Source organism: Oncorhynchus mykiss, chromosome 11 (assembly GCF_013265735.2).
Source record: "Oncorhynchus mykiss isolate Arlee chromosome 11, USDA_OmykA_1.1, whole genome shotgun sequence".
Taxonomy (NCBI): Eukaryota; Metazoa; Chordata; class Actinopteri; order Salmoniformes; family Salmonidae; genus Oncorhynchus; species Oncorhynchus mykiss.
The window spans coordinates 79,381,076-79,408,575 of record NC_048575.1 but is presented as its reverse complement, the minus strand read 5'-3'; the positions used below and the strand labels follow the sequence as shown (position 1 = coordinate 79,408,575).

Below are 27,500 nucleotides of genomic sequence, written 5' to 3'. Positions count from 1 at the left end.
GGAGAGGGGAAGAGAGAGGAGAGGAGATGAGAAGAGAGAGGAGAGGAGAGGAGAGGAGAGGAGAGGAGAGGAGAGGAGAGGAGAGGAGAGGAGAGGAGAGGAGAGGAGAGGAGAGGAGAGGAGAGGAGAGGAGAGGAGAAGATTGGGCTCGGATCCAGACAACACTGACAGGAAGACTGACATGAACATGAGTGCCTGGTCACAAAACACACACACACACCGCACAGACACACACACACTGCACACAGACACACACACACCGCACACAGACACACACACACCGCACGAACACACCGCACGAACACACTGCACACAGACACACACACACCGCACGAACACACTGCACACAGACACACACACCGCACACAGACACACACACACACAGACACAGACACACACACACACCGCACACACACCGACACACACACCGCACACAGACACACACCACAAACACACCGCACACAGACACACACAAATACACACACACACAAACACACACACTCAGACACATGCACACACACACTACCCATCCCAGAGTTATGTGACTAGCAGGCCTGTCCTGTCTGTGACAGTGGTTGTGGCTACTGACTGACTAGCAGGCCTGTCCTGTCTGTGACAGTGGTTGTGGCTACTGACTGACTAGCAGGCCTGTCCTGTCTGTGACAGTGCTTGTGACTACTGACTGACTAGCAGGCCTGTCCTGTCTGTGACAGTGGTTGTGACTACTGACTGACTAGCAGGCCTGTCCTGTCTGTGACAGTGGTTGTGGCTACTGACTGACTAGCAGGCCTGTCCTGTCTGTGACAGTGATTCTGACTACTGACTAGCAGGCCTGTCCTGTCTGTGACAGTAGTTGTGACATGACTACTCCGGTACAGTTATACCACACCTCTCCTGTTAATGCAGCTAATGTACTGTTGTCATTATATTAATGACAAAATAATCAATTAGGGTTAATTAAATGCTCTTTGACTCAAATCCAGTCATGTACGTGAGTTGGTCTATCTTCCTGTCTGTCTGTCATCTCTACTCTACACTGTAAAATGATTAACGGCATTTTAGGCAGACCGTACGTTCGCGGATTAGCTCCTTTTATTAAGTAATTATGCAGCAGATTTTCCAGGACATATTGTGGGATAAATAAAAGCATTATACAAATGAGAGTGTATCTGCTGTTACAGGACGTGTCTGGTAGTTCTCTAACTACCAGACAAACAGATGTGACCAGGGAGGGGAGGCTCACAGCAAGCGCAGTGGAAGCATGCGGTGCTCGCACAGTAATTCATAAACTAGCTATGTCTCTGGTTACTTAACCATCTGGTGTGTGTGGTGTGTGTGTGTGTGTGTGTGTTGCTGGATTTTAGTGGATGGGGGATCCTAATAGATACCAATAAAGTACTAAATACTTAACCGTCTGACATTTAGCCTGATCAGGCCCAAAGCTGCAACACAAACACCAGGTTCCCTTGACCAATCACAGCCACTCAGGGCATCATAACCTTATAGCCCTCTCTGTTAATTGTCCAATTGGAATTGCTAATGTTAATCCCATTAATTTTACCCCCATTTTAAACCCTCCGTGTTGAGTCAAGCTGTTTAAACCCTCCGTGTTGAGTCAAGCTGTTTAAACACTCCATGTTGAGTCAAGCTGTTGGAACCCTCCATGTTGACTCAAGCCGTTGAAACCCTCCATGTTGAGTCAAGCTGTTGGAACCCTCCATGTTGAGTCAAGCTGTTGGACCCTCTGCATTGAGTCAAGCTGTTGGAACCCTCGATGTTGAGTGAAGCTGTTGGAACCCTCCACGTTGAGTCAAGCTGTTTAAAACCCATTATGTTGAGTCAAGCTGTTGGAACCCTCCATGTTGAGTCAAGCTGTTGGAACACTCCATGATGAGTCAAGATGTTTAAACCCTCCACGTTGAATAAAACTGTTTAAACCCTCCATGTTGAGTCAAGCTGTTGGAACCCTCCACGTTGAGTCAAACTGTTTAAACCCTCCATGTTGAGTCAAGCTGTTGGAACCCTCCATGTTGAGTTAAGCTGTTGGAACCCTCCATGTTGAGTCAAGCTGTTGGAACCCTCCATGATGATTCAAGATGTTTAATCCCTCCATGTTGAATAAAACTGTTAAACCCTCCATGTTGAGTCAAGCTGTTGGAACCCTCCATGTTGACTCAAGCCGTTGAAACCCTCCATGTTGAGTCAAGCTGTTGGAACCCTCCATGTTGAGTCAAGCTGTTGGAACCCTCTGCATTGAGTCAAGCTGTTTAAATGCTCCACGTTGAGTCAAGCTGTTGGAACCCTCCATGTTGAGTCAAGCTGTTGGAACCCTCCACATTGAGTCAAGCTGTTTAAAACCCATTATGTTGAGTCAAGCTGTTGGAACCCTCCATGTTGAGTCAAGCTGTTGGAACCCTCCATGTTGAGTCAAGCTGTTGGAACCCTCCATGTTGAGTCAAGCTGTTGGAACCCTCCATGTTGAGTCAAGCTGTTTAAAACCCATTATGTTGAGTCAAGCTGTTGGAACCCTCCATGTTGAGTCAAGCTGTTGGAACCCTCCATGTTGAGTCAAGCTGTTGGAACCCTCCATGTTGAGTCAAGCTGTTGGAACCCTCCACATTGAGTCAAGCTGTTGGAACCTTCCACGTTGAGTCAAGCTTTTTAAAACCCATTATGTTGAGTCAAGCTGTTTAAAACCCATTATGTTGAGTCAAGCTGTTGGAACACTCCATGTTGAGTCAAGCTGTTGGAACCCTCCATGTTGTGTCAAGCTGTTGGAACCCTCCACGTTGAGTCAAGCTGTTTAAAACCCATTATGTTGAGTCAAGCTGTTGGAACCCTCTACGTTGAATCAAGCTGTTTAAAACCCTCCATGTTGAGTCAAGATGTTAAAACCCTCCATGCTGAGTCAAGCTGTTTCATCAGTTTATCCTAGAATATCCAGTAGCAGGTAGCGTATTTGCAAATTATAAATGATGCACTTCATTACGGACAAATTAAACCTGTTTGAGAGAAATGCTGAAGGTAATGATTTTAAGGGATGTTCACATAGCCAGCGATTACACATCATGTGATTCCATTTAGGATCTACTGTACACATTAAAGTTTAGCACAATCTGACAGGAATTATTGAATACCGCATTCTAACAAGAAGTGAAAGACAGGTCGAGGGCCTAGCAGGAGAGAAACTATTCAACCCTCTTGCCCAGTAGACCTGAGTGACAGCATCGGCATGTTCTCTCACTCGTCGTCAATGTAATAGAAGACCGGAAGCTATATTGTGATGCGTGTCTTTAAGCCCACCACAACACACACACACACATCACTGTATGAAAAACGGATTAAAACAACTGATTCAGGGGAGGGGGGGTAGTTCATATCAGGGGAGGGGGGTAGTTCATATCAGGGGAGGGGGGGTAGTTCATATCAGGGGAGAGGGGTAGTTCATATCAGGGGAGGGGGGTAGTTCATATCAGGGGAGGGGGAGGGGGTAGTTCATATCAGGGGAGGGGGGTAGTTTATATCAGGGGAGGGGGAGGGGGTAGTTCATATCAGGGGAGGGGGGTAGTTCATATCAGGGGGGGGGGGGAGGGGGTAGTTCATATAAGGGGAGGGGGGTAGTTTATATCAGGGGAGGGGGAGGGGGGTAGTTCATATCAGGGGAGGGGGAGGGGGTAGTTTATATCAGGGGAGGGGGGTAGTTTATATCAGGGGAGGGGGAGGGGGTAGTTCATATCAGGGGAGGGGGGTAGTTCATATCAGGGGAGGGGGTAGTTCATATCAGGGGAGGGGGTAGTTCATATCAGGGGAGGGGGAGGGGGTAGTTCATATCAGGGGAGGGGGGTAGTTCATATCAGGGGAGGGGGGTAGTTCATATCAGGGGAGGGGGTAGTTCATATCAGGGGAGGGGGAGGGGGTAGTTCATATTAGGGGAGGCGGGTAGTTCATATCAGGGGAGGGGGTAGTTCATATCAGGGGAGGGGGGTAGTTCAAATCAGGAGAGGGGGAGGGGGTAGTTCATATCAGGGGAGGGGGGTAGTTCATATCAGGGGAGGGGGAGGGGGTAGTTCATATCAGGGGAGGGGGTAGTTCATATCAGGGGAGGGGGAGGGGGTAGTTCATATTAGGGGAGGCGGGTAGTTCATATCAGGGGAGAGGGGTAGTTCATATCAGGGGAGGGGGGTAGTTCAAATCAGGGGAGGGGGGTAGTTCAAATCAGGGGAGAGGGGTAGTTCATATAAGGGGAGGGGGGTAGTTCATATCAGGGGAGGGGGGTAGTTCATATCAGGGGAGGGGGTAGTTCATATCAGGGGAGAGGGGTAGTTCATATCAGGGGAGGGGGGGGTAGTTCATATCAGGGGAGGGGGAGGGGGGTAGTTCATATCAGGGGAGGGGGGTAGTTCATATCAGGGGAGGGGGAGGGGGTAGTTCATATCAGGGGAGGGGGGGTAGTTTATATCAGGGGAGGGGGTAGTTCATATCAGGGGAGAGGGGTAGTTCATATCAGGGGAGGGGGGGGTAGTTCATATCAGGGGAGGGGGAGGGGGGTAGTTCATATCAGGGGAGGGGGTAGTTCATATCAGGGGAGGGGGGGTAGTTCATATCAGGGGAGGGGGAGGGGGGTAGTTCATATCAGGGGAGGGGGTAGTTCATATCAGGGGAGGGGGGGTAGTTCATATCAGGGGAGGGGGAGGGGGGTAGTTCATATCAGGGGAGGGGGTAGTTCATATCAGGGGAGGGGGGGTAGTTTATATCAGGGGAGGGGGGTAGTTCATATCAGGGGAGAGGGGTAGTTCATATCAGGGGAGGGGGGGTAGTTTATATCAGGGGAGGGGGGTAGTTCATATCAGGGGAGAGGGGTAGTTCATATCAGGGGAGGGGGTAGTTCATATCATGGGAGGGGGGGTAGTTTATATCAGGGGAGGGGGTAGTTCATATCAGGGGAGAAGGGTAGTTCATATCAGGGGAGGGGGTAGTTCATATCAGGGGAGGGGGAGGGGGGTAGTTCATATCAGGGGAGGGGGTAGTTCATATCAGGGGAGGGGGGTAGTTCATATCAGGGGAGGGGGGTAGTTCATATCAGGGGAGGGGGGTAGTTCATATCAGGGGAGGGGGGTAGTTCATATCAGGGGAGGGGGGTAGTTCAAATCAGGGGAGGGGGGTAGTTCATATCAGGGGAGAGGGGTAGTTCATATCAGGGGAGGGGGAGGGGGGTAGTTCATATCAGGGGAGGGGGAGGGGGTAGTTCATATCAGGGGAGGGGGAGGGGGTAGTTCATATCAGGGGAGGGGGAGGGGGGTAGTTCATATCAGGGGAGGGGGAGGGGGTAGTTCATATCAGGGGAGGGGGGTAGTTCATATCAGGGGAGGGGGAGGGGGTAGTTCATATCAGGGGAGGGGGGGTAGTTTATATCAGGGGAGGGGGAGGGGGGTAGTTCATATCAGGGGAGGGGGGGTAGTTCATATCAGGGGAGGGGGGTAGTTCATATCAGGGGAGAGGGGTAGTTCATATCAGGGGAGGGGGGGGATAGTTCATATCAGGGGAGGGGGGTAGTTCATATCAGGGGATAGGGGAGGGGGTAGTTCATATCAGGGGAGGGGGGGGGTAGTTCATATCAGGGGAGGGGGAGGGGGTAGTTCATATCAGGGGAGGGGGAGGGGGGTAGTTCATATCAGGGGAGGGGGAGGGGGGTAGTTCATATCAGGGGAGGGGGTAGTTCATATCAGGGGAGGGGGAGGGGGGTAGTTCATATCAGGGGAGGGGGAGGGGGTTAGTTCATATCAGGGGAGGGGGAGGGGGTAGTTCATATCAGGGGAGGGGGAGGGGGGTAGTTCATATCAGGGGAGGGGGAGGGGGGTAGTTCATATCAGGGGAGGGGGTAGTTTATATCAGGGGAGGGGGGGTAGTTTATATCAGGGGAGGGGGGTAGTTCATATCAGGGGAGAGGGGTAGTTCATATCAGGGGAGGGGGTAGTTCATATCAGGGGAGGGGGGGTAGTTTATATCAGGGGAGCGGGGTAGTTCATGTCAGGGGAGAGGGGTAGTTCATATCAGGGGAGGGGGGGTAGTTTATATCAGGGGAGGGGGAGGGGGTAGTTCATATTAGGGGAGGCGGGTAGTTCATATCAGTGGAGGGGGAGGGGGGTAGTTTATATCAGGGGAGGGGGAGGGGGTAGTTCATATTAGGGGAGGCGGGTAGTTCATATCAGGGGAGGGGGTAGTTCATATCAGGGGAGGGGGGTAGTTCATATCAGGGGAGAGGGGAGGGGGTAGTTCATATTAGGGGAGGCGGGTAGTTCATATCAGGGGAGGGGGTAGTTCATATCAGGGGAGGGGGGTAGTTCATATCAGGGGATAGGGGAGGGGGGTAGTTCATATCAGGGGAGGGGGGAGGGGGGTAGTTCATATCAGGGGAGGGGGTAGTTCATATCAGAGGAGAGGAGAGGGGGGTAGTTCATATCAGGGGAGGGGGGTAGTTCATATCAGAGGAGGGGGGTAGTTCATATCAGGGGAGGGGGGTAGTTCATATCAGGGGAGAGGGGAGGGGGGTAGTTCATATCAGGGGAGGGGGGTAGTTCATATCAGGGGAGAGGGGAGGGGGGTAGTTCATATCAGGGGAGGGGGGTAGTTCATATCAGGGGAGGGGGGGTAGTTCATATCAGAGGAGAGGGGAGGGGGGTAGTTCATATCAGGGGAGGGGGGTAGTTCATATCAGGGGAGGGGGGTAGTTCATATCAGGGGAGGGGGTAGTTCATATCAGGGGAGAGGGGAGGGGGGTAGTTCATATCAGGGGAGGGGGGTAGTTCATATCAGGGGAGGGGGAGGGGGGTAGTTCATATCAGGGGAGGGGGAGGGGGGTAGTTCATATCAGGGGAGGGGGTAGTTCATATCATGGGAGGGGGGGGTAGTTCATATCAGGGGAGGGGGAGGGGGGTAGTTCATATCAGGGGAGGGGGTAGTTCATATCAGGGGAGGGGGAGGGGGGTAGTTCATATCAGGGGAGGGGGAGGGGGGTAGTTCATATCAGGGGAGGGGGTAGTTTATATCAGGGGAGGGGGGGTAGTTTATATCAGGGAAGGGGGGTAGTTCATATCAGGGGAGAGGGGTAGTTCATATCAGGGGAGGGGGTAGTTCATATCATGGGAGGGGGGGTAGTTTATATCAGGGGAGCGGGGTAGTTCATATCAGGGGAGAGGGGTAGTTCATATAAGGGGAGGGGGTAGTTCATATCAGGGGAGGGGGGGTAGTTTATATCAGGGGAGGGGGAGGGGGTAGTTCATATTAGGGGAGGCGGGTAGTTCATATCAGTGGAGGGGGAGGGGGGTAGTTTATATCAGGGGAGGGGGAGGGGGTAGTTCATATTAGGGGAGGCGGGTAGTTCATATCAGGGGAGGGGGTAGTTCATATCAGGGGAGGGGGGTAGTTCATATCAGGGGAGAGGGGAGGGGGTAGTTCATATTAGGGGAGGCGGGTAGTTCATATCAGGGGAGGGGGTAGTTCATATCAGGGGAGGGGGGTAGTTCATATCAGGGGGAGGGGGGTAGTTCATATCAGGGGAGGGGGGAGGGGGGTAGTTCATATCAGGGGAGGGGATAGTTCATATCAGAGGAGAGGGGAGGGGGGTAGTTCATATCAGGGGAGGGGGGGTAGTTCATATCAGAGGAGGGGGGTAGTTCATATCAGGGGAGGGGGGTAGTTTATATCAGGGGAGAGGGGAGGGGGGTAGTTCATATCAGGGGAGGGGGGTAGTTCATATCAGGGGAGGGGGGGTAGTTCATATCAGAGGAGAGGGGAGGGGGGTAGTTCATATCAGGGGAGGGGGGTAGTTCATATCAGGGGAGGGGGGTAGTTCATATCAGGGGAGGGGGTAGTTCATATCAGGGGAGAGGGGAGGGGGGGAGTTCATATCAGGGGAGGGGGGTAGTTCATATCAGGGGAGGGGGGGTAGTTCATATCAGAGGAGAGGGGAGGGGGTAGTTCATATCAGGGGAGGGGGGTAGTTCATATCAGGGGAGGGGGGTAGTTCATATCAGGGGAGAGGGGAGGGGGGTAGTTCATATCAGGGGAGGGGGTAGTTCATATCAGGGGAGGGGGGGTAGTTCATATCAGAGGAGAGGAGAGGGGGGTAGTTCATATCAGGGGAGGGGGGAGGGGGTAGTTCATATCAGGGGAGGGGGGGGGTAGTTCATATCAGGGGAGGGGGGAGGGGGGTAGTTCATATCAGGGGAGGGGGGTAGTTCATATCAGGGGAGGGGGGGTAGTTCATATCAGGGGAGGGGGGTAGTTCATATCAGGGGAGAGGGGAGGGGGGTAGCTCATATCAGGGGAGGGGGGTAGTTCATATCAGGGGAGGGGGGTAGTTTATATCAGGGGAGGGGGGTAGTTTATATCAGGGGAGGGGGGTAGTTCATATCAGGGGAGGGGGGTAGTTCATATCAGGGGAGGGGGGTAGTTCATATCAGGGGAGGGGGGTAGTTCATATCAGGGGAGGGGGGGTAGTTCATATCAGGGGAGGGGGGTAGTTCATATCAGGGGAGGGGGGAGGGGAGTAGTTCATATCAGGGGAGGGGGGTAGTTCATATCAGGGGAGGGGGGTAGTTCATATCAGGGGAGAGGGGAGGGGGGTAGTTCATATCAGGGGAGGGGGGTAGTTCATATCAGGGGAGGGGGTAGTTCATATCAGAGGAGAGGGGTAGTTCATATCAGGGGAGGGGGAGGGGGGTAGTTCATATCAGGGGAGGGGGAGGGGGGTAGTTCATATCAGGGGAGGGGGAGGGGGTAGTTCATATCAGGGGAGGGGGAGGGGGGTAGTTCATATCAGGGGAGGGGGAGGGGGGTAGTTCATATCAGGGGAGGGGGTAGTTTATATCAGGGGAGGGGGGGTAGTTTATATCAGGGGAGGGGGGTAGTTCATATCAGGGGAGAGGGGTAGTTCATATCAGGGGAGGGGGTAGTTCATATCATGGGAGGGGGGGTAGTTTATATCAGGGGAGCGGGGTAGTTCATATCAGGGGAGAGGGGTAGTTCATATAAGGGGAGGGGGTAGTTCATATCAGGGGAGGGGGGGTAGTTTATATCAGGGGAGGGGGAGGGGGTAGTTCATATTAGGGGAGGCGGGTAGTTCATATCAGTGGAGGGGGAGGGGGGTAGTTTATATCAGGGGAGGGGGAGGGGGTAGTTCATATTAGGGGAGGCGGGTAGTTCATATCAGGGGAGGGGGTAGTTCATATCAGGGGAGGGGGGTAGTTCATATCAGGGGAGAGGGGAGGGGGTAGTTCATATTAGGGGAGGCGGGTAGTTCATATCAGGGGAGGGGGTAGTTCATATCAGGGGAGGGGGGTAGTTCATATCAGGGGATAGGGGAGGGGGGTAGTTCATATCAGGGGAGGGGGGAGGGGGGTAGTTCATATCAGGGGAGGGGGTAGTTCATATCAGAGGAGAGGGGAGGGGGGTAGTTCATATCAGGGGAGGGGGGGTAGTTCATATCAGAGGAGGGGGGTAGTTCATATCAGGGGAGGGGGGTAGTTTATATCAGGGGAGAGGGGAGGGGGGTAGTTCATATCAGGGGAGGGGGGTAGTTCATATCAGGGGAGGGGGGGTAGTTCATATCAGAGGAGAGGGGAGGGGGGTAGTTCATATCAGGGGAGGGGGGTAGTTCATATCAGGGGAGGGGGGTAGTTCATATCAGGGGAGGGGGTAGTTCATATCAGGGGAGAGGGGAGGGGGGGAGTTCATATCAGGGGAGGGGGGTAGTTCATATCAGGGGAGGGGGGGTAGTTCATATCAGAGGAGAGGGGAGGGGGTAGTTCATATCAGGGGAGGGGGGTAGTTCATATCAGGGGAGGGGGGTAGTTCATATCAGGGGAGAGGGGAGGGGGGTAGTTCATATCAGGGGAGGGGGTAGTTCATATCAGGGGAGGGGGGGTAGTTCATATCAGAGGAGAGGAGAGGGGGGTAGTTCATATCAGGGGAGGGGGGAGGGGGTAGTTCATATCAGGGGAGGGGGGGGGTAGTTCATATCAGGGGAGGGGGGAGGGGGGTAGTTCATATCAGGGGAGGGGGGTAGTTCATATCAGGGGAGGGGGGGTAGTTCATATCAGGGGAGGGGGGTAGTTCATATCAGGGGAGAGGGGAGGGGGGTAGCTCATATCAGGGGAGGGGGGTAGTTCATATCAGGGGAGGGGGGTAGTTTATATCAGGGGAGGGGGGTAGTTTATATCAGGGGAGGGGGGTAGTTCATATCAGGGGAGGGGGGTAGTTCATATCAGGGGAGGGGGGTAGTTCATATCAGGGGAGGGGGGTAGTTCATATCAGGGGAGGGGGGGTAGTTCATATCAGGGGAGGGGGGTAGTTCATATCAGGGGAGGGGGGAGGGGAGTAGTTCATATCAGGGGAGGGGGGTAGTTCATATCAGGGGAGGGGGGGTAGTTCATATCAGGGGAGAGGGGAGGGGGGTAGTTCATATCAGGGGAGGGGGGTAGTTCATATCAGGGGAGGGGGTAGTTCATATCAGAGGAGAGGGGTAGTTCATATCAGGGGAGAGGGGTAGTTCATATCAGGGGAGGGGGGTAGTTCATATCAGGGAGGGGGGTAGTTCATATCAGGGGAGGGGGGTAGTTCATATCAGGGGAGGGGGGTAGTTCATATCAGGGGAGGGGGGTAGTTCATATCAGGGGAGGGAGAGGGGTAGTTCATATCAGGGGAGGGGGGTAGTTCATATCAGGGGAGGGGGAGGGGGTAGTTCATATCAGGGGAGGGGGGTAGTTCATATCAGGGGAGGGGGGTAGTTCATATCAGGGGAGGGGGGGTAGTTCATATCAGGGGAGGGAGAGGGGTAGTTCATATCAGGGGAGGGGGGTAGTTCATATCAGGGGAGGGAGAGGGGTAGTTCATATCAGGGGAGGGGGGTAGTTCATATCAGGGGAGAGGGGAGGGGGGTAGTTCCATCAGGGTTAGAGGGTTGGTTCATATCAGGGGAGAGGGGTAGTTCATATCAGAGGAGAGGGGTCGTTCATATCAGAGGAGGGGGGTAGTTCATATCAGGGGAGGGGGGTAGTTCATATCAGGGGAGGGAGAGGGGTAGTTCATATCAGGGGAGGGGGGTAGTTCATATCAGGGGAGGGGGTAGTTCATATCAGGGGAGGGGAGTAGTTCATATCAGGGGAGGGGGTAGTTCATATCAGGGGAGGGGAGTAGTTCATATCAGGGGAGGCGGGTAGTTCAAATCAGGGTAGGGGGGTAGTTCATATCAGGGGAGGGGGTAGTTCATATCAGGTGATGGAGGAGGGGGGTAGTTTATATCAGGGTGGGGGGGTAGTTAAATCAGGGTAGGAAGGAGGGGTGTAGTTCAATGAGGGTAGGAGAGAGGGGTGTAGTTCATATCAGGGTAGGAGGGATGGGTGTAGTTTATATCAGGGTAGGAGGGGGTGTAGTTCATATCAGGTTAGAGGGGAGGGGTGTAGTTCAATCAGGGTAGGAGGGGGGAGTGTAGCTCAATCAGGGTAGGAGGGAGGAGTGTAGCTCAATCAGGGTAGGGGAGAGGAGTGTAGCTCAATCAGGGTAGGAGGGGGGTGTAGTTCAATCAGGGTAGGAGAGAGGGGTGTAGTTCAATCAGGGTAGGAGGGAGGAGTGTAGCTCAATCAGGGTAGGAGGGGGGGTGTATTTCAATCAGGGTAGGAGGGAGGAGTGTAGTTCATATCAGGGTAGAAGGGAGGAGTGTAGTTCATATCTGTTTAGGAGAGAGGAGTGTAGTTCTGTGTGCTTATTTCCTATAAACATAAATAAAGGCTTAATTCACCACCAGCACCACAGTTTGCATGACCTCATGCCCGGCAAGGTTCCATAAGGGAAGGAGATGGTTTGCGTGTGCGTGTGTGTGTGATCCTGTCCTCATCCCAACCTATCCTCACCGCCTCATCCTGCTGTAACTCTGAAACCAGCTGAAACCTGACAGACTGGGGGTTGAAATATTAACAACCCACACAAATGCCCTCTCCTCCTTTCACCCTCTCCTCCCCTATCCCCCCTCCTCTTCTCCTCTCCCTCTACTCTACTCTTCCTTTACTCCGCTCCTCCTTTCCCCTCCCCTTCTCCTCCTCTACCCCTCTCCTCCTCTCCTTCTCCTCCTCTACCCCTTCCTCCTCTCCCTCTCCCCCTCTTCCCACTCCTCTCCTCTACCCCTTCCTCCTCTCCCCCTCCTCTCCCTCTTTCCTCCTCCTCTCCCTCTCTACTCCTCTCTCTCTCCTACCCTCTCCCTCTCCCCCCTCCTCTCCCTCTCCTCCTCTCTCTCCTCCTCTCCCTCTCCCCCTCTCTCTCCTCCTCTCCCCAGGTCCCTGATGGAGAGCAGCAGCAGCTCCAACACCAAGACAAACACATCCCCAGCCAGACATGCTGCAGGGGCTTTACATTGCAATGTCTTTGTTGGTTTTCCAGAATATGCTTCCATCTCATCCTGGACGAAGACAGGTGATGCATATAATTATCATATTATTATTGGCAGTATTATTTATTATTTGGAAGCTGCTGCTGGTGATACTGTTGGTGATGGTGGTGGTGATACTGATGGTGTTGGTATTAGTGGTGGTGTTGGTGCTGGTGATACTGATGGTGTTGGTATTAGTGGTGGTGGTGGTGATTCTGATGGTGATGGTGATGGTGGTGGTGATTCTGATGGTGTTGGTGATTCTGATGGTGTTGGTGGTGGTGTTGGTGATTCTGATGGTGTTGGTGATACTGATGCTGCTGGTGATACTGTTGGTGTTGGTGATTCTGATGGTGTTGGTGATTCTGATGGTGTTGGTGTTAGTGGTGGTGATTCTGATGGTGTTAGTGGTGGTGTTCGTGATTCTGATGTTGTTGGTGTTAGTTGTGGTGTTGGTGATACTTATGGTGTTGGTGTTAGTTGTGGTGTTGGTGATACTGATGGTGTTGGTGTTAGTGGTGGTGTTGGTTATTCTGATGGTGGTGTTTTTTTGATAATGGTGTTGGTCATGGTGTTGGTCATGGTGTTGGTGATGGTCATGGTGTTGGTGATGGTATTGGTGTTGGTATTGGTAATGGTGATGGTGTTGGTATTTGGTGATGGTTTTGGTGATGGGTGTTGGTGATGGTATTGGTGATGGTGGTAGTGATGGTCATGGTGTTGGTGGTGGTGATGGTCTTGGTGATGGTGTTGGTCATGGTGATGGTATTGGTGAATTGTGATGGTTTTGGTGGTGGGGATGGTATTGGTGATGGTGTTGGTCATGGTGTTGGTAATGGTGATGGTGATTGATGAATTGTGATGGTTTTGGTGGTGGTGATGGTGTTGGTGATTGGTGATGGTAATGGTGTTGGTTATGATGTTGGTGATTGGTGATGGTATTGGTGATGGTGATGGTATTGGTGATTGATGATGGTATTGGTGACGGTTTGGTGATGGTGATTGGTGATGGTATTTGTGATGGTAATTGGCGATGGAATTGGTGTTGGTATTGGTGATGGAATTGGTGATTGGTGATGGTATTGGTGACGGTTTGGTGATGGTGATTGGTGATGGCATTATTGGTGATGGTGATTGGTGATGGTATTATTGGTGATGGTGTTGGTGATTGGTGATGGTTATTTGTGATGGTATTATTGGTGATGGTATTGGTGATGGATTTAGTGATGGTATTGGTGATTGGTGATGGTATTGGTGATGGTGATTGTATTATTGGTGATGGTATTGGTGATTGGTGATGGTATTATTGGTGATGGTATTGGTGATTGGTGATGGTATTGGTGATGGTGATTGGTGATGGTATTATTGGTGATGGTATTGGTGATTGGTGATGGTTATTGGTGATGGTATTATTGGTGATGGTATTGGTGATTGGTGATGGTGTTGGTGATTGGTGATGGTATTGGTGATGGTATTGGTGATTGGTGATGGTATTGGTGATGGTATTGGTGATTGGTGATGGTATTGGAGATTGGTGATGGTAATGGTGTTGGTTATGATGTTGGTGATTGGTATTGGAGATTGGTGATGGTATTGGTGATTGGTGATGGTATTGGTGACGGTTTGGTGATGGTGATGGTATTGGTGATAGTATTGGTGATGGTTTGGTGATGGTAATTGGCAATGGTATTGGTGATGGTATTGGTGATGGTATTCGTGATTGGTGATGGTATTGGTGACGGTTTGGTGATGGTGATTGGTGATGGTATTGGTGATTGTATTATTGGTGATTGTATTGGTGATTGGTGATGGTATTGGTGATGGTATTATTGGTGATGGTATTAGTGATTGGTGATGGTTATTGGTGATGGTATTATTGGTGATGTATTGGTGATTGGTGATGGTATTGGTGATGGTGATTGGTGTTGGTGATTGGTGATGGTATTGGTGATGGTATTGGTGATTGGTGATGGTATTGGAGATTGGTGATGGTAATGGTGTTGGTTATGATGTTGGTGATTGGTATTGGAGATTGGTGATGGTATTGGTGATGGTATTGGTGATTGGTGATGGTATTGGTGACGGTTTGGTGATGGTATTGGTGATAGTATTGGTGATTGTATTATTGGTGATTGTATTGGTGATTGGTGATGGTATTGGTGATGGTATTATTGGTGATGGTATTGGTGATGGTATTGGTGATGGTATGGTGATTGTATTGGTGATGGTGATTGGTGATGGTTTTATTGGTGATGGTATTATTGGTGATGGTATTGGTGATTGGTGATGGTATTGGTGATGGTGATTGGTGATGGTATTATTGGTGATGGTATTAGTGATTGGTGATGGTTATTGGTGATGGTATTATTGGTGATGTATTGGTGATTGGTGATGGTATTGGTGATTGGTGATGGTATTGGTGATGGTATTGGTGATTGGTGATGGTATTGGTGATGGTATTGGTGATGGTATTGGTGATTGGTGATGGTATTGGTGACGGTTTGGTGGTGGTGATTGGTGATGGCATTATTGGTGATGGTGTTGGTGATGGTATTATTGGTGATGATATTGGTGATTGGTGATGGTATTGGTGACGGTTTGGTGGTGGTGATTGGTGATGGCATTATTGGTGATGGTGTTGGTGATGGTATTATTGGTGATGGTATTGGTGATTGGTGATGGCTATTGGTGATGGTATTATTGGTGATGGTGTTGGTGTTGGTGATGGTGTTGGTGATGGTATTGATGATTGGTGATGGTATTGGTGATGGTATTATTGGTGATGGTATTGGTGATGGTATTGGTGATGGTATTGGTGATTGTATTGGTGATGGTGATTGGTGATGGTTTTATTGGTGATGGTATTGATGATTGGTGATGGTTATTGGTGATGGTATTATTGGTGATGGTATTGGTGATTGGTGATGGTATTGGTGATGGTGATTGGTGATGGTATTAGTGATTGGTGATGGTTATTGGTGATTGTATTATTGGTGATGTATTGGTGATTGGTGATGGTATTGGTGATTGGTGATGGTATTGGTGATGGTATTGGTGATGGTATTATTGGTGATTGGTGAAGGTATTGGTGATGGTATTATTGGTGATTGGTGATGGTATTGGTGATGGTATTATTGGTGATTGGTGATGGTATTGGTGACGGTTTGGTGGTGGTGATTGGTGATGGCATTATTGGTGATGGTGTTGGTGATGGTATTATTGGTGATGGTATTGGTGATTGGTGATGGCTATTGGTGATGGTATTATTGGTGATGGTGTTGGTGTTGGTGATGGTGTTGGTGATGGTATTGGTGATGGTATTGATGATTGGTGATGGTATTATTGGTGATTGGTATTGGTGATTGGTGATGTATTGGTGATTGGTGATGGTGTTGGTGATGGTATTATTGGTGATGATATTGGTGATTGGTGATGGTATTGGTGACGGTTTGGTGGTGGTGATTGGTGATGGCATTATTGGTGATGGTGTTGGTGATGGTATTATTGGTGATGGTATTGGTGATTGGTGATGGCTATTGGTGATGGTATTATTGGTGATGGTGTTGGTGTTGGTGATGGTGTTGGTGATGGTATTGGTGATGGTATTGATGATTGGTGATGGTATTGGTGATGGTATTATTGGTGATGGTATTGGTGATGGTATTGGTGATGGTATTGGTGATTGTATTGGTGATGGTGATTGGTGATGGTTTTATTGGTGATGGTATTGATGATTGGTGATGGTTATTGGTGATGGTATTATTGGTGATGGTATTGGTGATTGGTGATGGTATTGGTGATGGTGATTGGTGATGGTATTATTGGTGATGGTATTAGTGATTGGTGATGGTTATTGGTGATTGTATTATTGGTGATGTATTGGTGATTGGTGATGGTATTGGTGATTGGTGATGGTATTGGTGATGGTATTGGTGATGGTATTATTGGTGATTGGTGAAGGTATTGGTGATGGTATTATTGGTGATTGGTGATGGTATTGGTGATGGCATTATTGGTGATTGGTGATGGTATTGGTGACGGTTTGGTGGTGGTGATTGGTGATGGCATTATTGGTGATGGTGTTGGTGATGGTATTATTGGTGATGGTATTGGTGATTGGTGATGGCTATTGGTGATGGTATTATTGGTGATGGTGTTGGTGTTGGTGATGGTGTTGGTGATGGTATTGGTGATGGTATTGATGATTGGTGATGGTATTATTGGTGATTGGTATTGGTGATTGGTGATGTGTTGGTGATGGTGTTGGTGATTGGTGATGGTATTGGTGATGGTATTGGTGATGATATTGGTGATGGTATTATTGGTGATTGGTGAAGGTATTGGTGATGGTATTATTGGTGATTGGTGATGGTATTGGTGATGGTATTATTGGTGATTGGTGATGGTATTGGTGACGGTTTGGTGATGGTATTGGTGATGGTATTTTTGGTGATTGGTGATGGTATTGGTGACGGTTTGGTGATGGTATTGGTGACGGTATATTTCCGTTTGTCAGGGTTCCCATATAGAAGAGGGGGACAGAGGGGGTCTAAGGACATACCATCTGTAGGCATGATATATATCCTGAAACCACCATCTGGAAAGGGTGGGCTTTTCTAAATGGAGAGAGGAAGATGTGGAATGGGTTGCGGGAGGGGAGGGATTGATATGCTGATGACAAAGCACTGAGAATCCATGAGCTTCCATAAAAACATACTGAAACTCCTCACAAAGGAGGAAAATATGATATATGATGTACAAAAAAACGGTTTGGTGTGAACAAAGGCTTTGAAACAGATATTTAATATCAACCGAACAAACCATCATAACACGAAACACGAGAAGGGGAATAGAAGAATCTGCGCAAAAAAAACAAAACAAGAAGAGAAGTGCTTCCTGGGAGAGGAAAGCCACACCACACTAAACAGGCTCTACTGTTTCCAGATTCAGGATGTGGTAAAGATCTCAGAGTTAAATAGAACACATATCTCTATCGCTATGGTTACTACTTCCTGTTCGAGCCTCTTCCTCTGTGGTGCTGTGCAGCTCTTTGCAGGCAGTAATGAGGTAAAACGTGAGGTAAAACGTGGGGTGAAGAAGAGTTTAACAGTGGAGCTGGCTGCCTGCCAACGCCAACCACCTCACCTCAGCTGAGCTCTTGAACAACGTGGAGACCGCGCAGCATGTTCCATTAATGACTGGCTTGGCCGTGATGGTTGAGTTTACCTGGCATCATCCCACGGGGGAGGGAGGGCTGATGCTGGGGCATGGCTATAATAATGGCTTTTGGCTAAGGGTTTGACTGGGTTGGTATATCTTTGCTTACAACGGATCATATCCAGAGCCAGACAGGTTTCTGTGTTTACCCTGTCATGTGTAACCTTTATTTATACAGGTCATCCTCAATGATAGGATGAACTGTTGAAACAGAGACATTAGTGTTTACAGTGATTGTTTAAGTTGCTTACAGTATAGTCTGCAGCTTGCTGACACAGGAAGGACACATTGAGGAGTATTTTACACAATACACAAAGACAACTTCCTCTAACCACTACCTAGTGGTTAGAGGGTTGGACTAGTAACCGAAAGGTTGCAAGATCGAATCCCCCGAGCTGACAAGGTACGAATCTGTCGTTCTGCCCCCCTGAACAAGGCAGTTAAACCCACCGTTCCTAGGCCGTCATTGAAAATAAGACATTTGTTCTCAACTGACTTGCCTAGTTAAATATAAATAAATAAAAATATCTGTATGTTATAAATGTGGAAATGAACCACAGGGCAGGAACATTTCTGTACGTTATAAATGTGGAAATGAACCCCAGGGCAGGAACATTTCTGTATGTTATAAATGTGGAAATGAACCCCAGGGCAGGAACATTTCTGTACGTTATAAATGTGGAAATGAACCCCAGGGCAGGAACATTTATGTATGTTATAAATGTGGAAATGAACCCCAGGGCAGGAACATTTCTGTACGTTATAAATGTGGAAATGAACCCCAGGGCAGGAACATTTCTGTACGTTATAAATGTGGAAATTAACCCAAGGGCAGGAACATTTCTGTATGTTATAAATGTGGAAATGAACCCCAGGGCAGGAACATTTCTGTATGTTATAAATGTGGAAATGAACCCCAGGGCAGGAACATTTCTGTACGTTATAAATGTGGAAATGAACCCCAGGGCAGGAACATTTCTGTATGTTATAAATGTGGAAATGAACCCCAGGGCAGGAACATTTCTGTACGTTATAAATGTGGAAATGAACCCCAGGGAAGGAACATTTCTGTACGTTATAAATGTGGAAATGAACCCCAGGGCAGGAACATTTCTGTACGTTATAAATGTGGAAATGAACCCCAGGGCAGGAACATTTCTGTATGTTATAAATGTGGAAATGAACCCCAGGGCAGGAACATTTCTGTACGTTATAAATGTGGAAATGAACCCCAGGGCAGGAACATTTCTGTATGTTATAAATGTGGAAATGAACCCCAGGGCAGGAACATTTCTGTATGTTATAAATGTGGAAATGAACCCCAGGGCAGGAACATTTCTGTATGTTATAAATGTGGAAATGAACCCCAGGGCAGGAACATTTCTGTATGTTATAAATGTGGAAATGAACCCCAGGGCAGGAACATTTCTGTATGTTATAAATGTGGAAATGAACCCCAGGGCAGGAACATTTCTGTATGTTATAAATGTGGAAATGAACCCCAGGGCAGGAACATTTCTGTATGTTATAAATGTGGAAATGAACCCCAGGGCAGGAACATTTCTGTATGTTATAAATGTGGAAATTAACCCCAGGGCAGGAACATTTCTGCATGTTATAAATGTGGAAATGAACCCCAGGGCAGGAACATTTCTGTACGTTATAAATGTGGAAATGAACCCCAGGGCAGGAACATTTCTGTATGTTATAAATGTGTCAGTGTTTTATGTTATTATGTTATAGACCGCGTTGTTAGACTCACCACAGTGCAGCAGAGAGGCCAGAACCACCACGCTGCTGCTAACGCTGCCAGTAACAACAGCAACAGGAACACTATGGCTACCGCGAAGCCGTCCGACTGACACAGGGAGAGAAAAATAGACGTTAGACCAGTCTGAGGTCATTCAATAGACAGATAAGACCAGTCAGAGGTCATTCAATAGACAGATAAGACCAGCCAGAGGTCATACATCATTCAATAGACAGATAAGACCAGTCAGAGGTTATTCAATAGACAGATAAGACCAGCCAGAGGTCATTCAATAGACAGATAAGACCAGTCAGAGGTCATTCAATAGACAGATAAGACCAGCCAGAGGTCATTCAATAGACAGATAAGACCAGCCAGAGGTTATTCAATAGACAGATAAGACCAATCAGAGGTCATTCAATAGACAGATAAGACCAGCCAGAGGTCATTCAATAGACAGATAAGACCAGTCAGAGGTCATTCAATAGACAGATAAGACCAGTCAGAGGTCATTCAATAGACAGATAAGACCAGCCAGAGGTCATTCAATAGACAGATAAGACCAGTCAGAGGTCATTCAATAGACAGATAAGACCCGTCAGAGGTCATTCAATAGACAGATAAGACCAGCCAGAGGTCATTCAATAGACAGATAAGACCAGTCAGAGGTCATTCAATAGACAGATAAGACCAGTCAGAGGTCATTCAATAGACAGATAAGACCAGCCAGAGGTCATTCAATAGACAGATAAATCCAGTCAGAGGTCATTCAATAGACAGATAAGACCAGCCAGAGGTCATTCAATTGACAGATAAGACCAATCAGAGGTCATTCAATAGACAGATAAGACCAATCAGAGGTCATTCAATAGACAGATAAGACCAGCCAGAGGTCATTCAATTGACAGATAAGACCAATCAGAGGTCATTCAATAGACAGATAAGACCAGTCAGAGGTCATACGTCATTCAATTGACAGATAAGACCAGCCAGAGGTCATTCAATAGACAGATAAGACCAGCCAGAGGTCATTCAATAGACAGATAAGACCAGCCAGAGGTCATTCAATAGACAGATAAGACCAGTCAGAGGTCATTCAATAGACAGATAAGACCAGTCAGAGGTCATTCAATAGACAGATAAGACCAGCCAGAGGTCATTCAATAGACAGATAAGACCAGTCAGAGGTCATTCAATAGACAGATAAGACCAGTCAGAGGTCATTCAATAGACAGATAAGACCAGCCAGAGGTCATTCAATAGACAGATAAGACCAGTCAGAGGTCATTCAATAGACAGATAAGACCAGCCAGAGGTATGCACATAGGACATAGGTCCCGTGTGGCTCAGTTTGTAAAGTACGGGTATTCTACCTATACACAAGTTGTAGATGAATATAGACTGTATTACGTAACCCTTTTATTAACAGATATTGGACAATGTAAAACTCACACATGTGGTGGCGTAGATGGTGAAGGCACTAAGGATGAAGGACTTTCCATGGTTCAGACTTATGAGGACGTCCATGGACCTAGAAAGACGAGCACAACACACACTGTTTAACACCACAATGGCCCTGAACAGGGGGGGGGGGCTGTGTATGACTTATTTTTCACATGGGGAACGAGTTCTAAAATGGCGCAATTAAAACCCCTAATGATGAACGGCAGAGCTATTTCCGTATGTCCATTATGCCAGATCCAATTACCATGCCTTTAAGCAGGAAACGGAATGACTGAAATCACCCCCCCCCCCCCCACCCCCTCCCCCACCCCCCCCCACCACCAAAATTAAGAAATATGTAAAACACTGTCTATTGTCTGGTCTGATTGTTCGCCTGGCCGTGTGTGTGTGGGGGATGAAGGTATGTGTGTGTTCTCTCTGTGCAGTTGGTTTAGCCCTGGGCTCTGCCTTGGGCCTTCTATTCTCCTGCGGCTCCAACAGATGAGCTGCCGTCTGACTCTCTGTCCTACTGTCCGCTAGTATGGTACTGGAATTTAAATCGCCTGAATCCACCCCCCCTCCCCCCTTGTTCAATCTTTATATCGCCTTTCCTACTTCCACACTCAATACTTAAATGATGTGTCATTTTTCTTCTTCTCTTTTTTTAAAACACTACGCCTCATGTTTTTGTTCCTGTCCACTTGGCTTTGACTGGTATTGTGGAACACATTTAGGGGGGGGCGTGTCTGTGACTTGGCTTTGACTGGTATTGTGGAACACATTTAGGGGGGGGCGTGTCTGTGACTTGGCTTCTGACTGGTATTGTGGAAGACATTTAGGGGGGGGCGTGTCTGTGACTTGGCATTGACTGGTATTGTGGAAGACATTTAGGAGGGGCCGTGTCTGTGACTTGGCTTCTGACTGGTATTGTGGAACACATTTAGGGGGGGGCCGTGTCTGTAAATTGGGCTTTGACTGGTATTGTGGAACACATTTAGGAGGGGCCGTGTCTGTGACTGGGCTTTGACTTGTATTGTGGAACACATTTAGGGGGGGGCCGTGTCTGTGACTTGGGCTTTGACTGGTATTGTGGAACACATTTAGGGGGGGCGTGTCTGTGACTTGGCTTTGACTGGTATTGTGGAACACATTTAGGGGGGGGGGCCGTGTCTGTGACTTGGCTTTGACTGGTATTGTGGAACACATTTAGGGGGGGGCGTGTCTGTGACTTGGCTTTGACTGGTATTGTGGAACACATTTAGGGGGGGCGTGTCTGTGACTTGGCTTTGACTGGTATTGTGGAACACATTTAGGGGGGGGCGTGTCTGTGACTTGGCTTTGACTTGTATTGTGGAACACATTTAGGGGGGGGGGGGCGTGTCTGTGACTTGGCTTCTGACTGGTATTGTGGAACACATTTAGGAGGGGGCCGTGTCTGTGACTTGGCTTCTGACTGGTATTGTGGAACACATTTAGGAGGGGCTGTGTCTGTGACTTGGCTTTGACTGGTATTGTGGAACACATTTAGGAGGGGCCGTGTCAGTGACTTGGCTTCTGACTGGTATTGTGGAACACATTTAGGGGGGGGGCCGTGTCTGTGACTTGGCTTCTGACTGGTATTGTGGAACACATTTAGGAGGGGCCGTGTCTGTGACTTGGCTTTGACTGGTATTGTGGAACACATTTAGGGGGGGGCGTGTCTGTGACTTGGCTTTGACTGGTATTGTGGAACACATTTAGGGGGGGGGCCGTGTCTGTGACTTGGCTTTGACTGGTATTGTGGAACACATTTAGGGGGGGGGCCGTGTCTGTGACTTGGCTTTGACTGGTATTGTGGAACACATTTAGGGGGGGGCGTGTCTGTGACTTGGCTTTGACTGGTATTGTGGAACACATTTAGGGGGGGGCGTGTCTGTGACTTGGCTTTGACTTGTATTGTGGAACACATTTAGGGGGGGGGGGGCGTGTCTGTGACTTGGCTTCTGACTGGTATTGTGGAACACATTTAGGAGGGGGCCGTGTCTGTGACTTGGCTTCTGACTGGTATTGTGGAACACATTTAGGAGGGGCTGTGTCTGTGACTTGGCTTCTGACTGGTATTGTGGAAGACATTTAGGAGGGGCCGTGTCAGTGAATTGGCTTCTGACTGGTATTGTGGAACACATTTAGGAGGGGCCGTGTCTGTGACTTGGCTTCTGACTGGTATTGTGGAACACATTTAGGGGGGGGCGTGTCTGTGACTTGGCATTGACTGGTATTGTGGAAGACATTTAGGAGGGGCCGTGTCTGTGACTTGGCTTCTGACTGGTATTGTGGAACACATTTAGGGGGGGGCCGTGTCTGTAAATTGGGCTTTGACTGGTATTGTGGAACACATTTAGGAGGGGCCGTGTCTGTGACTGGGCTTTGACTTGTATTGTGGAACACATTTAGGGGGGGGCCGTGTCTGTGAATTGGGCTTTGACTGGTATTGTGGAACACATTTAGGAGGGGCCGTGTCTGTGACTTGGCTTCTGACTGGTATTGTGGAACACATTTAGGAGGGGCCGTGTCTGCGACTTGGCTTCTGACTGGTATTGTGGAACACATTTAGGAGGGGCCGTGTCTGTGACTTGGCTTCTGACTGGTATTGTGGAACACATTTAGGAGGGGCCGTGTCTGTGACTTGGCTTCTGACTGGTATTGTGGAAGACATTTAGGAGGGGCTGTGTCTGTGACTTGGCTTCTGACTGGTATTGTGGAACACATTTAGGAGGGGCCGTGTCTGCGACTTGGCTTCTGACTGGTATTGTGGAACACATTTAGGAGGGGCCGTGTCTGTGACTTGGCTTTGACTGGTATTGTGGAACACATTTAGGAGGGGCCGTGTCTGCGACTTGGCTTCTGACTGGTATTGTGGAACACATTTTGGAGGGGCCGTGTCTGCGACTTGGCTTCTGACTGGTATTGTGGAACACATTTAGGGGGGGGGCCGTGTCTGTGACTTGGCTTCTGACTGGTATTGTGGAACACATTTAGGAGGGGCCGTGTCTGTGACTTGGCTTTGACTGGTATTGTGGAACACATTTAGGAGGGGCCGTGTCTGTGACTTTGGCTCTGTGCTTTATAAGAAATAGAGGAAGAAGACAAAGACAAGGTCCGCTCTCTTAGGATTACGGTTGGAAAAAAATAATATGATTTAAGCCATGGACATTCTGTTTTTCTGCTACTGACTATTAGAGATTTCACACTGAGTGGACAAAAAATTAGGAACACTTGCTCTTTCCGTGACATAGACTGACCAGCTGAATCCAGGTGAAAGTTATGATCCCTTACTGAGGTCACTTGTTAAATCCACTTCAATCAGTGTAGGTAGAGGAAGGGGAGGAGACGGGGTTAAAGCAGGATTTTTAAGCCTCGAAACAATTGAGACATGGATTGTGTACGTGTGTCATTCAGATGGTGAATGGGCAAGACAAAAGATCGAAGTGCCTTTGAAAGGGGTATGGTAGTAGGTGCCAGGTGCACCGGTTTGTGTGAAGAACTGCAACACTGCTGAGTTTTTCAAGCGCAACATTTTCCCGTGTGTATCAAGAATGGTCCACCACCCAAAGGACATCCAGCCAACTGGATACAACTGTGGGAAGCATTGAAGTCAATAACTCGTTCGACAACGTTTAGAGTCCGTGCCTCGACGAATTGAGGCTGTTTCGAGGGGACAAGGGTGTGCAACGCAATATTAGGAAGGTGTTCCTAATGTTTTGTGCACTCGGTGTATATGCACCAACAACTTAATTATATCACAATAAACAGCCTGATCAACTCTAGGTGAAGGAGATGAGTAGTGCTGCATGAGACAAATGGTGACTGGTTATCTGATCCACACCCTCTACCTTTTTGTTGAAGGTCTCTGTGACCAACAGACGCATATCTGTATCCCCAGTCATGTGAAATCCATAATTTAGGGCCTAATGAATTTATTTCAAATTGACTGATTTCCTCATATGAACTGTAACTCAGTAAAACAAATAATGAAATTGCTGCATGCTGCGTTAAGGTATTTTTTTTTCTGTGTAGTTGGTGAGAGTTACTGTTGCACAAACAGGACAGAAAAGGTGTTCCTCTAAACATAGATGTAAAGTCAATTTCAACATACATTTTTTTTTTTGAGTAACACAAAAAACAAACATCGTGATTGTGTGAACATACTTTTTTTGTGATGACATCATCACTCAGTGAAACAGTTTGATTGAAATAAAAACAATATTTGGATTAGTTTCACGAGCACCATCATTTTTTAGAGCTTCTTTCTCCAAAAAGCGATCGTCCTTTATGTATACATACAATATACTGTATATTTAATGTATACATACAATATACTGTAGATTTAATTTATACATACAATATACTGTAGATTTAATGTGTACATACAATATACTGTAGATTTAATGTGTACATACAATATACTGTGGATTTAATGTGTACATACAATATACTGTAGATTTAATTTATACATACAATATACTGTAGATTTAATGTGTACATACAATATACTGTAGATTTAATGTGTACATACAATATACTGTGGATTTAATGTGTACATACAATATACTGTGGATTTAATGTGTACATACAATATACTGTAGATTTAATTTATACATACAATATACAGTAGATTTTATTTAATCAGGAGAAATATTCCTTTTGCTTGACCAGGCCAAGATGACTGCAAACAAACACACGTTACATTGCAGACATTTGAATGGAAACTTAAACATGTGTTTGGCCTAACGTTTGATCACCCACTCTTGAGGTTCGTTCCGTACCACAATCCCTCTCTTCAGAGTTCTTAGAGTTTCCTCTGTTCTGCCAGGATCTCTGCCACGCGTCCTCCAGAGGAGCGACGTTTCCACAACTCTTAGTGACAGCCGTCCTCCGCAATATGTTCAACCCTGAATAATTCACCCCTCCTCAATTTTCCCGTCTTTAAGGAAAAGTTGGAAAGCCATTACTGACACCGGTGATCGTCCAGCTGCATCGTATCACTAGCGCTTAGCGTCACGCAGGACGACGAGGCGCTCCGACAGAAGCCACTAGACGCAGAGACCACTAGAGTGGGAGGGAAAGAGAAGTTTCCACATCGCACCTCAGAGAGCTCCAATGACCAGACCTGGGATCAAATACTATATGAAATCTTTTCAATACTCTTGAGCATTTGCTCTATTCTGCCTGGAGTACCGGATCTACGGAATTTATAGTCTTGGGACTGTTCTATTGATCCAGTCAGCCAGGCAAGACTAGATCAAAGTATTTGGAAAGATTTCAAATAGTAGTTGAACCCAGGTTTGTCCATATCCCAGTTTAGAGATCTCCAGTGATACAAACAGAGAAGAGGTCTGAGTCGTCTGCCTTGATGTCCCTGGAAACATGTGTCAGTCTTTACAGGGTTTTAGAGTGATCCCTTAAGAGTGACCCCCATGCCCATTTTTTACCTCTGGCATGACATTTCCCCCCTCTCTCGTCTCCCATCTAATTCAGAGACATAACCCCAGCTCAACCTAACAGCTGGGGGCCCTGCCTTCAATTGTCATTCACAGGGTTTTACAGCATCACCCGTTACAAGAAGAGACAGAGCGACAGAAGGATATGTCCATGCATTATTTACCTGGTTTGTTTTGCTTTTGTGGAAACAGGGTGCTGCTGACCGCACCCACAAACTAAGGTCACGTTATTTCTCCTCTTCAACATGAGTTTCATCTGAATTATTAAACCTGCTAAATATTTGGATTGCTACTCATAATATTGCTGTGCATATAGGTCGATACATAAACTCCAGTTTTTTTGTTTTGTTGTATCACTAAAAGGTATTGAATCATACGTCCACTGTCGGGTTATTTCCATCGGGATCCCATTCTTTACCTTCAGGGCAACCAGGGCTCAACTAGAGAGTCTTTACATTGGACCAAGAAAATAATAACTGTCACACTATCTGACCTTAACGCTACAGGAAGACAGATCCCTGCCCCAACGCTGCACCAAGAGACGCTCTGCTTTTCAACGACCCAGAGATGTTTATGGCTATGACGCCAAAAATGGCACCGATTGGACAACTGACACGGTCGGCAGCCCCGCGGTGCGCCCTCCGATTGTCCTGTTTCCATTATTCATGAGGCTTGCTGCATTAGCTAGCTGTCCTGTCCTGTCTGTTGCCAGGTGTCAGCCAGGTGTCAGCCAGGTGTCAGCCAGGTGTCAGCCAGGTGTCAGCCAGGTGTCATCCAGGGGCCAACCAGGTGTCAGCCAGGTGTCAGCCAGGTGTCATCCAGGTGCCAACCAGGTGTCAGCCAGGTGTCAGCCAGGTGTCAGCCAGGTGTCAACCAGACCCTTAAGTTCTCTTTCACCCTCCACCGTTGTTGTGTGAGGTGAGACACAGCAAACCAAGAGCTCCACCACTCAACCTTGTTATCATCAACACACCGGAGGGGTTAAGGGACAGGAGGACACGGGGGGGGCCCTACCTAATGGAGCGATATGGTGGAGAGGGGAAGGGGGAGAGGGTTAGGGCCACCAACAGATGCCTGTGTTCAAGGACTGAACCATGACACAGCTGTCACCACAGAGGAGACCAGTGCCACCACCAATTGACTGAACGTGTATGGTATATGGAACATGTATTGTATAGTGAAAGTGTAT

The 27,500-nt window shown here is 48.3% G+C and overlaps 1 protein-coding gene across 1 annotated transcript in view; it reads right to left on the bottom strand.

The window, feature by feature from the left end:
* The window catches only part of LOC110536457 (anthrax toxin receptor 2), a gene marked incomplete in the record, with an annotated part of 153,384 nt that overhangs the window by 77,687 nt on the left and 48,197 nt on the right, over positions 1 to 27,500 (bottom strand). The window contains 2 exon segments of the mRNA XM_036936470.1: positions 19,401 to 19,496; positions 20,841 to 20,919. Coding sequence (XP_036792365.1) covers positions 19,401 to 19,496; positions 20,841 to 20,919 — 175 coding nt within the window.